Genomic DNA, 12,481 nt, shown 5'->3' on the forward strand with positions numbered 1-12,481 from the left:
CACAGTATTCCAGACCTCTTGAAATGAATGGTAACGTGGCAAATTTGCAGATTGAGTCGGTGGTGAGGAAGGCAAATGCAAGGTTAGCATTCATTTCAAGAGGAGTAGAATATAAACCAAGGATGTAATATCGAAACTTTATAAAGCACTGGTGAGGCTTCACTTGGAGTACTGTGAGCAGGTCTGGGCAAAAACAAGAAAGAATGTGCTGACACTAAAGAGATTTCAAAGGACTTTCACAAAAATGATTCCTGGATTGAATGGCTTGTCATATGAAGAGAGTTTGATAGCTCTGGGCCTGGATTCACTAGAATGTAGAAGAATGAGGGGTGACCTGATTGAAACCTATCGAGTGGTGAAAGGCTTTAATAAAGTGGATGTGGAGAGGATGTTTCCTCTGGTGGGAAAGTCTAAGTCTAGAGGACATGGCCTCAGAATAGAGGGGCATCCTTTTAGAATGGAGGTGACGAGGAATTTCTTTAGCCAGAGAGTGGTGAATCTGTGGAATTCTTTACAACAGGCAGCTGTGGAGGCCAAGACTTTATGTATACTTAAGGCAGAGGTTTGATTGATCAGGGCATGAAGGGATATGGGGAGAAGGCAGAAGACTGGGGCTGAGGAAAATTGGATCAGCCATGTTGAAATGGCACAGCAGAGCTGATGGGCTAAATGGCCTAAATCTGCTCCTATATCTTATGGTATTATGGGATTCAATTCCTGCTGCAGTCGGTAATGGAGTTTGTGTTTTCTCACCGTAACCACTTGGGCATCCTCCTGGTCTCCAGTTCCCTCTCAGATTCCAAAGATGTACAGGTTAGGGTTAGTGAATTGTTGGCGTGCGACGTTGGCACCAGAAATGAGGCGACACCTGTGGGCTTCCCCCAGCACATCCTCAGACTGTGATGGTCAGTGACACCGACCATATTTCACTGAATGTTTTGATGTACATATAACAAATAAAGCCTCGATCGGTTCTCCCTCTGACTCCAGGTGGCTTCTGGGCTATGAGGGTAACAAACAGAAGACGGATGTTCACTACCGGTCGATGGGAGGAGAAGGGAACTTCAACTGGAGATTTGTCTTCCCGTTCGATTACCTGCCCACTGAGCAAGCCTGTTCCATTGCCAAAAAGGTGAGTGAGGGCAGACGGATGTGGATGGGGTGGGAGAAGTGCTTGAGTAGACCCACTGTCACAGAGAGAGAGAGAGAGAGAGAGAGAGAGAGAGAGAGAGAGAGAGAGAGAGAAAGGGAGAGGGGAGAGAGAGCGAGAGAAGGAGCAGTGTATTTCAGCACCCTGTCCACTACAAACACCTCATTCCATCTCAAACCAAACACTGGAGTGTGTGATGGGAAAGTGTGGAGGGAGATTCACTCTGTGTTTGACCCTGGGAGTGTGTGATGGGACAGTGTAGAGGGAGCTTCACTCTGTGTCTGACCCTGGGAGTGTGTGATGGGACAGTGTGGAGTGAGTTTCACTTTGTGTCTGACCCTGGGAGTGTGTGATGGGACAGTGTGGAGGGAGCTTCACTTTGTGTCTGACCCCGGGAGTGTGTGATGGGACAGTGTGGAGGGATCTTCACTCTGTGTCTGACCCCGGGAGTGTGTGATGGGACAGTGTAGAGGGAGCTTCACTCTGTGTCTGACCCCGGGAGTGTGTGATGGGACAGTGTAGAGGGAGCTTCACTCTGTGTCTGACCCCGGGAGTGTGTGATGGGACGGTGTAGAGGGAGATTCACTCTGTATCTGACCCCGGGAGTGTGTGATGGGACAGTGTAGAGGGAGTTTCACTCTGTGTCTGACCCCGGGAGTGTGTGATGGGACAGTGTGGAGGGAGCTTCACTCTGTGTCTGACCCCGGAGGTGTGTGATGGGACAGTGTGGAGGGAGCTTCACTCTGTGTCTGACCCTGGGAGTGTGTGATGGGACAGTGTGGAGGGAGATTCACTCTGTGTCTGACCCTGGGAGTGTGTGATGGGACAGTGTAGAGGGAGCTTCATCCAATGCCTGACCCTAGGAGTGTGTGATTGAACAGTCCAAGCCCTATAACTCAGTGATGACAGCACAGACCTAGGCTTAATTTGTTCCCTTATATTTCAATGTTGCCGTATCTTCATGCTTTCCTGCATTGTAATGACATCCCAATTGCTTGTTGTTTGCCGACAGGAACATTTCTGGAGTCTCGATAAGACCGAAGTCAAAATCTCTCCACAGCTTATGATTCAGATTTGGGACAATGATAAATTCTCTTTTGATGATTATCTGGGTGAGTCTTTCCAACATCTCTCAAAAGTCCATAAAGCCTCAAGACATAGGAGCCATTCAGCCCATTGAATCTGCTCCACAATTCAATCATGGCTGATACATTATCGCTCTCAATCTCATTCTTCTGCCTTCTTCCCATAACCTTCCCTAATGTTTTGCTCCACAATCATAGAGTCATAGAACACTACAGCACAGAAACAGACCCTTTGGCCCTTCTAGTCCATGTTGAACCATTAGTCTATCTAGTCCCTTCGACCTATACCCGGACTATAGCCTTCAAGACCTTCCCCTCCATGCACCTATCCAAATTTCTCTTGTGCTGAAATCGACCCACGTCGACCATTTGCACTGGCAGCCCATTTCACACTCTCACCACTCTCTAAGTGAAGAAGTTCTCCCTCAGGTTCCCCTTAAACATTTCAACTTCCACCTTTAACCCAGATTTCTATTTTTAGTCTCACCCAACCTCAGTGGAAAACACCTGCTTGCATTTACCCAATTTATACCCTCATAATTTTGTATACCTCTATCAAATCTCCACTCTTTCTCCTTGACTCCAGGGAATAAGGTCCTAACCTATTCAGCCTTTCCCTTTAACACAGGTCATCGAGTTCTCTCAATCTCCTTGTAAATTTTCTGTGTACGCTTTCCATTTTACTTACATCTTTCCCGTAGGTAGGTGACCAAAACTGCACACAATACTCCAAATTATGCCTCACCAATGTCCTGTACTCAGTACTTTGATTTAAGAAGGCAAATGTACCAAAAGCTTTCTTTATGACCATATCTATCTACATAGAAACATAGAAAACCTACAGCACAATACAGGCCCTTCGGCCCACAATGCTATGCCGAACATGTACTTACTTTAGAAATTACTAGGGTTACCTATAGCCCTCTACTTTTCTAAGTTCCATGTACCTATCCAAGAGCCTCTTAAAAGACCCTATCATATCCGCCTCCACCACCGTTGCCAGCAGCCCATTCCACGCACTCAACACTCTCTGCGTAAAAAACTTACCCCTGACATCTCCTCTGTACCTTCTTCCAAGCACCTTAAAACTGTGCCCTCTTGTGCTAGCCATTTCAACTCTGGGAAAAAGCCTCTAACTATCCACACAATCAATGCCTCTCATCATCTTATACACCTCTATCAGGTCACCTCTCATCCTATGTTGCTCCAAGGAGAAATGGCCAAGTTCACTCAACCTATTCTCATAAGGCATGCTTGTCAATCCAGGCAACATCCTTGTAAATCTCCTTTGTGCCCTTTCTATAGTTTCCACATCCTTCCTGTAGTGAGGTGACCAGAAATGAGCACAGTATTCCAAGTGGCGTCTGACCAGGGTCCTATATAGCTGTAACATTACCTCTTGGCTCTTGAATTCAATCCCAGGGTTGATGAAGCTCAATACACCATACGCCTTCTTAACCACAGAGTCAACCTGCGCAGCAGCTTTGAGTGTCCTATGGACTCGGACCCCAAGACCTCTCTGATCCTTCACACTGCCAAGAGTCTTACCATTAATACTACAAACGTATATTCTTCCATCATATTTGACCTACCAAAATGATCCACCTCACACTTATCTGGGTTGAACTCCATCTGCCACTTCTCAGCCCAGTTTTGCATCTTATTGATGTCCCGCTGTAAACTCTGACAGCCCTCCACAATACCCACAACACCCCCAACCTTAGTGTCATCAGCAAATTTACTAACCCATCCCTCAACTTCCTCATCCAGGTCATTTATAAAAATCACGAACAGAAGGAGTCCCAGAACAGATCCCTGAGGCACAGCACTGGTCACCAACCTCCATGCAGAATATGACCCATCTACAACCTCTCTTTGCCTTCTGTGGGCAAGCCAGTTCTGGATCCACAGAGCAATGTTCCCTTGGATCCCATGCCTCCTTACTTTCTCAATAAGCCTTGCATGGGGTACCTTATCAAATGCCTTGCTGAAATCCATATACACTACATCTCCTGCTCTACCTTCGTCAATGTGTTTAGTCCATCCTCAAAAAATTCAAACAGGCTCGTAAGGCATGACCTGCCTTTGACAAAGCCATGTTGACCATTCCTAATTATATTATGCCTCTCCAAATGTTTATAAATCCTGCCTCTCAGTATCTTCTACATCAACTTACCAACTACTGAAGTAAGACTCACTGGTCTGTAATTTCCTGGGCTATCTCTACCCCCTTTCCTGAACAAGGGAACAACATCTGCAACCCTCCAATCCTCCGGAACCTCTCCCATCCCCATTGATGATGCAAAGATCATTGCCAGAGGCTCAGCAATCTCTTCCCTCTCTCCCACAATTGCCTAGTGTCCTATCCAACTTGATACTTTCCAAAAGCTCCAGCACATCCCCTTTCTTAATGTCTATATGCTCAAGCTTTTCAGTCTACAGTAAGTCATCCCTACAATCGCCAAGGTCCTTTTCCATAGTGGATACTGAAGCAAAATATTCATTAAGTACCTCCACTACCTCCTCCAGTTGCATACACACTTTTCCACTGTCACACTTGACTGGTCCTATTCTGTCACAGCTTATCCTCTTGCTCTTCATACTTGTAGAATGCCTTCGGGTTTTCCTTAATCCTGCTCACCAAGGCCTTCTCATGGCCCGTTCTGGCTCTCCTAATTTCATTCTTAAGCTCCTTCCTGCTATCCTTATAATTTTCTATTGTCTCATTGGAACGTACCTATGCAGAACTCCATGCAAATATCCCCCGAGCATTTGCCACATTTCTGCCGTACAGTTCCCTGAGAACATCTGTTCCCAATTTATACTTCCAAATTCCTGCCTGATAGCTTCATATTTCCCCTTACTCCAATTAAACGCTTTCCTAACTTGTCTGTTCCTATCCCTCTCCAATGTTATAGTAAAGGAGATAGAATTATGATCACTATCTCCAAAATGCTCTCCCACTGAGAGACCTGACACCTGACCAGGTTCATTTCCCAATACCAGATCAAGTACAGCCTCTCCTCTTCTAGGCTTATCTACATACTGTGTCAGGAAACCTTCCATAACACACCTAACAAACTCCACCCCATCTAAACCCTTTGATCTAGGGAGAGGCCAATCAATATTGGGGAAATTAAAATCCCCCATCACGACAACCCTGTTATTACTGCACCGTTCCAGAACCTGTCTCCCTATCTGCTCCTCAATGTCCCTGTTACTATTAGGTGGTCTATATTAAAAAAACCAGTAGAGTTATTTACCCCTTCCTGTTTCTGATGTCCACCCACAGAGACTCTGTAGACAATCCCTCCATGACTTCCTCCTTTTTTGCAGCCGTGACACTATCTCTGATCAGTAGTGCCACACCCCTACCTCTCTTGCCAAAACCTCCGTGTCCTTTCTGAAACATCTAAAGCCTGGCACTTGAAGTAGCCATTCCTGTCCCTGAGCCATCCAAGTCTCTGTAATGGCCACAACGTCATAGCTCCAAGTACTGATCCACACTCTAAGCACATCCACTTTGTTCATGCTGCTTCTTGCAATAAAATAGACACATCTCAAACCATCAGTCTGAGCGCATCCCTTCTCTATCACCTGCCTATCCTTCCTCTCACACTACCTACAAGCTTTCTCTATTAGTGAGCTAACCGCCTCTTCCTCCATCTCCTCACTTTGATTCCCACCCCCCAGCAATTCTAGTTTATTTCTAGTTACCTGTGACACCAATTTCAAGGAATTATGGGCTTGTATTCCCAGATCCCTCTGTGCTACTGTTTGCCTAAGTGCTCTTCTGCTCATTGTGTAAGACCTACCCTGGTTGGTCCTCTGAAAGTGTAACACTTCTTATTTGTCTGTATTAAATTCCAGCTGCCATTTTTCAGCTTATTTTTCCAGCTGGTCCAGATCCCACTGCAAGCTTTGATTGACTTCCTTGCTGTTCACTACACCCCAAATCTTAGTGTCATCCACAAGTTTGCTGATCCATTTCACAATCCAGATCAGTGATATACAGTAGATAACAAACAACAGCAGATGCAGCTCCGATGCCTGGGACACTCCACTAGTCACAGGCCTCCAGTCAGAGAGGCAACCACCTAGAACCATTCTGTGGCTTCTTCTGCAAAGCCGATGTCTAATCCAATTTGCTACCTCATCTTGAATGCCAAGCAAATGAACCTTCTTGACCAGCCTCCCATGTGGGACCTTCTCAAGTCCCCTTGCTGAAGTCCATGTAGACAACATCCAATGCCTTGTGTCATCCACTTCCTGGTAACTTCTTCCAAAAACTCTATAAGACTGGTTAGTCATGAGTTATCACACAGAAATTCATGTTGACCATCCCTAATCTGTCCCTGGCTATCCAAATACTTATATATCCAGTCCCTAGAATACCTTCCAATAATTTTCCCACTACTGTTGTCAGGCTCACTGGCCTATAATTTCCCAGCTTATTCTTAGAGCCTTTCTTAAACAACGGAACAATATTAGCCATCCTGCAATCCTCTGGCAGTTCACCCATGGCTAAGGATGTTTTGAATATCTCTGCTGGGACTCCTACAGTTTTAGCACTAGCATCCCACAGGGTTCAAGGGAACACATTGTCAGGCCCTGGGGATTTATCCATCCTGATTTGCCTCAAGACAGCAAACACCTCCTCCTCTGTAATCTGTATAGGGTCCACGACCTCACTGCTGCATTGCCTCATCTCTAAAGACTCTGTATCCATCTCCTGAATAAATACAGAAGCAAAAATCCATTTAAGATCTCCACAACCCCTTTCATATCCATGCATAGGTGGCCTCTCTGATCTTCCAGAAGACCAATTTTGTCCCTTGCTATCCTTTTGCTCTTAAAAGCCCTTAGGATTCTCCTTCACATTGTCTGCTAGAGCAGTGGTGAATGTGAAGATTCAAGATCAAGATTCAAAAACTTTATTGTCATTCCAACTGTACATCAGCTCTGCAGGGCAGAATGAGACAGCGTTTCCCAGGGGCAAGTGCAATCATAACTTAACATAAGTTATAACATAACATAAAACTTATTATAACATAACAAATGCAACAATAAATAGTAAACACAACAATAAATAGTAAACGCAACAATAAATAGTAAACACAACAATAAATAGTAAAACACAACAGCCACATGTTAGTTAAAATCAAGTTATAAGTGTCCAGTGCAAGTTAAAAATGTCCAAAGCAGAGTCAGGTAGAGCAGCTATTTAGCAGTCTGACTGCCTGTGGGAGGAAGCTGTTTAGTAGCCTTGTGGTTTTAGTTTTGATGCTCCTGTAACATTTGCCTGATGGAAGAAGAACAAACAGTTCATGGAGAGGGTGTGAGGGGTCTTTAATGATGTACCGTGTCTTCTGGAGGCATCAAGTCTGAAAGAGGTCTTGGACAGAAGGTAGGGAGACCCCAATAACCTTCTCTGCTCCCCTAACCACCCTCTGCAAGGCTTTTTTGTCAGCAGCACTGCAGCTGGAGTACCAGGTTGTGATGCAAAAGGTCAGCACACTCTCAACCACGCCTCTGTAGAATGTAGTTAAGATGTTAGTGGGGAGTGATGCTTGTTTAAGTTTCCTCAGAAAGTGCAATCTCTGCTGGGCCCATTTCACAATCCCAGTGGTGTTCCTGGACCAGGTGAGATTGTCTGAGATCTGCACCCCAAGGAACTTGATGTTTTCCACTCTCTCCACTGTGGAGCCGCTGATGCTGAGGGGTGTGTGCTCAGGCTGAGACCGTCTGAAATCGACGATCATCTCCTTGGTTTTGGTGACATTAAGCATCAAGTTGTTGTCACTGCACCAGCTCTCTAGGTGTTTGACCTCCTCCCTGTACATTGTTTCATCATTTTTGCTGATGAGCCCCACCACTGTGGTATCATCAGCAAATTTAATGATCAGGTTCTCCTTGAATCTGGCTGCACGGTCATGTGTTAGCAGTGTAAACAGCAATGGGCTGAGCACACAGCCTTGTGGGGATCCAGTGCTCAGTGTGATGGAGTCAGAGATGTTCCTGCCAACACAGACTGACTGTGGTCTCTCTGTCAAGAAATCCAGAATACAGTGACACATGGCAGTGTTAAGGACAAGCAGCGACAGTTTCTCCACTTGTCTCTGCGGGATGATGGTATTGAACGCTGAACTGAAATCAATGTACAGGATTCTGGCATAAGTGTCTTTGTTGTCCAAGTGAGAGAGAACTGTGTGCAGTGTGGTGGATATTGCATCCTCCGTAGAGCGGTTGGGATGATAAGCAAACTGTAGAGGATCCAGCGATGAGGGGAGGCTGGCTGTGATATGAGGCTTGACAAGCCGTTCAAAACATTTCATCACTATGGGATGCCAACGTTGCATTTACATTCCTCATCTCAGAAACAGCCTGCAAGTTAACCTTTAGGGAATCCTCCACAGTCCCTGTGTGCCTCAGATTTTTTGTATTTTCTCTCCATTTAGAAAATAGTCAACCCTTTTATTTGTTCTACCAAAGCGCATGACCATACACTTCCCGTCACTGTATTCCATCTGGCACCTCTTTGCCCATTCTCCTAATCTGTCGGTCCTACTGTAGCCTACTTCCTTAAAACTACCTGCCTCTCCACCTATCTTCATATCGTTAGCAAACTTTGCAACAAAGCCATCAATTCCATCATCCAAATCATTGACATATAAAGTAAAAAGAATCGGTCCCAACACAGACCCCTGTGGAACACAACTAGTCAACCACAAACTGCTCTAAAAAGCCATCTCATAACCACTCTAGAAATACCCCCTTTTGGGATCCAGCATCAACCTGATTTTCCCAATCTCCCTGCATATTGAAGTCCCCCATGACTATTGTAACGTTGCCTTTTTGACATGTGTTTTCCATCTCCCGTTGTAATTTATAGACCAAATTTCACTACTGTTTGGAGGTTTGTATATAACCCCACATCAGGGTATTTTTATCCTTGCATGGATAGTTCTATCCACAGTGAGGCAACACTGTCACCTCTTTTCAATGATTTGATTTGATTTTATTACCAACAGAGCAATGTCACCTCCTCTGCATTCCAGACTGTCCTTTCGATAGAGTGTGTAACCTTGGACATTAAGCTCCCAGCTATAACATTCTTTCAGCCATGATTCACTGATGCCTACAACCCAATGCATGCCAATCATGGGGGACTTCAATATGCAGGGAGATTGGGAAAATCAGGCTGATTCTGGATCCCAAAAGGGGGAATCATGCAGTGCTCCAAGTACATCGACCTTATTATGTATACTGTGCAAATTCAAATATGTATTCAAATTCAAATCTTCAGTACTGTACTCACCCTTTGCAATATTGTCTACCTTTTACATTACAACTTATCCTGTTGACTGTACCTTGGCTGTAACTATCTTGCTGTATGAACAGGTGTAATGAAAATCTTACTTGCAACAGCATCACAGGTACATGGTCAGGGTCGACCGGGGATGTCCCATCCTAGCTCTAGATATGCTAGATATGCTAGCCAGGGCAGTACGATATGCAGAGCTGATGCCCGTGTAGCAATCTCCCCTTCTCCATGTAACTGATAAATCCAATGGAACAGCAGAGGCCAACACAGTTTGACACCAACAGTGACACAAGGTTTGCCAGTCAGCATTGAACTCAACATAGAACTGCCTTAGGGACTCCAGCTTTGGATTTTTCCCTCGTGGTTTACTCCCGAAGCCTTCCCCGTGAGCAGGTTTAATGACAAGACGGCGGAGGTTTGAGATCAGAGTTTTCCTTCACCCAGGTGAGCTATCAAGCCCCATCTGCCTGAAGCGACTGGTTCAAAGGTGCCAGTAACCCGCCTTTGCCCCTTCTCCTCTCAGTAGAAACAGATGTGCCGAGCCTAGTGGCTAAGCCACACGTGAAGGACAGGATCTGGATTTGAGACACACGCCATTGAGCACATTTAATAGGTAGTGGGAGCGTATCCCCACTGCTACCCCCCAGCTATAAGAACCTTAAGGAACCATCACAGGCACACAACATCAGATACACCAAGATCCCTAATTCACTACTCAAGTTCATATTTGACTTGTACATTGAAACATACAGTGAAATGTGTCCTTTGCTTTTAACAACCAGCACAACCCACAGATGTGCTGTGAGCACCCCACAAGGGTCGCCATACATTCCGGTGCCAACATATCATACCCACAATGCTCAGCAGAAGAGCACAGAATACAACAAGCAACAAAACGACAACAGTGAAACAAGCCCCGATCCTCCCTGCCATCCACTCTCACTACAAACTGTATTTACTGTTTTCACCCTCGGGAAGGGCTCCAGCAGACTTGGATTTCAGCCCACAGACATGGTGTTTCGTTCGCTCCCATCGGTAACCTGCCCAGCCGTAGCACAGAGTTCACTCGAAGGTTGTGCAATACCGTGGGTAAAGAGCAAGAGCTGTTCAGACTTTCCTAACTGGAACACCACCCTCCCTTGGGAGTACAGCGCAAATCTGCATGGTGCACAGCAGATAGTACAGGTTCACCGGGTTCCGTCTGGAGCTGTCTCTGTGGAACTTTCATGTTCTCCCTCGGACATGACCGTAAGATACAAGAACAGAATTACACCTTCAGCCCATCGAGTCTGCTCCACCATTCCACTGACTTGGCCTCCACGGCCGTCTGTGGCAGTGAATCTCACAGATTCACCACCATCCTATAACAGGATGTCCTTCTATTCTAAGGCTGTGCCCTCTGTGGTTTTCTATTAGAAGCACCTCTATCTCAGACACTTCAACATGCCGAAGTTTGGGTTGCTAGATGAGTTGGCCTAGTCAGTTGTCCTGAGACAGCTCCAGACAGAACTCAGTGAACCTGTGAGACATCTACCTGCTGTACACCCTGCTAAGTTGTGCTGGGTGGGATCTGGAGCTATTGAGGGGACCGAGGGAAGAAGCTGGCAACTGGGGCAGCTATGATGGTCCTCCATCTCTGTCAGTGTTCAGGGCTCCCTCTATCCTGTCAGTGGCTTCCTCTCTGTTTTCACTACTGTCAGCCATGCAAGTCCTGGGTGGAGACTCAGGAATACCGTCGCACACAGATGTAGAAGGATTCTTCATTGCTGTTTCTGTAGCAGTTTGTTTGACCAGTCAGGGTTGAGTTGAACATCTGAACCGGGGGACTGGTGAACCACTCTTCGTCTGGCCTCTACTCTTTGACCTGTTTGGTATGGGAGACCCTACTAAGAGCCAAAGCATAAAGCCCTGATTCCAGCCAATATAGCACTCTGGGTCATTGAGGCACACGAGCTCTGAACCACAGGTCTGTGGTCCTCTTGGAGGAACGGGATTCAAGGCACGTGTTATTGGACAATGAAGAAACAACAATGTATTTCCAAATCAGGATGGTGTGTGTCCGGGAGAGTTGGCCTTTCTCTGTCCTTGTGCGGGGTGCCGTGGTAGTGTAGCACCTAGCGTATAGCAACCCGGCTTCGGTTCCTGCCACTGTCAGAAGATTGCCCGTTCTCCCCATGAATATGTGTGCTTCTTCCTGTGGCTCCAGTTTCCTCCCACGTTCCAAAGGCATACTATTAGGGTTCGTAATTTGTGGACCTGCTGTGTTGGAGCCAGAAGCATGGTGATACTTACAGACTTCCCGAGCCCATCCTCAGACTGTTTGTTGTTAACACAAAGCTACGGGTTTCACTTTATATTTCAATATACATGTGACAAATAAAGCTATTCTTAATCTAATTATCATCTCAATCTTTCATCTAAATTTACTTTAATCTTAAAAAATAGAGTTAAAATCTAAACTTTAAAGTAATGAATTTACTTTGAACTTTAACCTAATTGGCTGCCCTTGTCCTCGGTGGGAGAGGTGGTGGATTTGCGAGGTGCGGACAGAGTCAGTCAGCGGGAAGCCATGGAGGTGTGTCAAATGGGCTTTGGTTGGTCACTCATGACCAAATCTCTTGTGTTTGCAGGATCGATTGAGATGGATCTGAACCGGATGCCCAAACCGGCCAAGACCGCGGAGAAGTGCAGCCTGATGACGCTGGAGAGCGGCGCACAAGTCTCGCTTTTCGAGCAGAAGTCCGTCAAGGGCTGGTGGCCCTGTGTGGCCGAGGCAGACGGCAAGAAGATCATCGCCGTGAGTATCGGTTCGCAGCCTTCCTAGGGTTACAGCTAACCACCCCCCATGTCGCTGAGTTTTTCTATTGTATTTCTTTATTTTCCTTTGAATGCCCACAAGAAAATAAATCTCAAGGTAGTATA

The 12,481-nt window shown here is 45.9% G+C and overlaps 1 protein-coding gene across 1 annotated transcript in view; it reads left to right on the forward strand.

The window, feature by feature from the left end:
• Nucleotides 1-12,481, forward strand: part of LOC140726118 (dysferlin-like) — a 388,334-nt gene that overhangs the window by 364,115 nt on the left and 11,738 nt on the right. Inside the window, 3 exon segments of the mRNA XM_073042070.1 lie at nt 991-1,132; nt 2,163-2,262; nt 12,190-12,356. Of these exon segments, the coding sequence (XP_072898171.1) occupies nt 991-1,132; nt 2,163-2,262; nt 12,190-12,356 (409 nt within the window).

The sequence above is a fragment of the Hemitrygon akajei genome, chromosome 4 (assembly GCF_048418815.1).
Source record: "Hemitrygon akajei chromosome 4, sHemAka1.3, whole genome shotgun sequence".
Classification (NCBI taxonomy): domain Eukaryota; kingdom Metazoa; phylum Chordata; class Chondrichthyes; order Myliobatiformes; family Dasyatidae; genus Hemitrygon; species Hemitrygon akajei.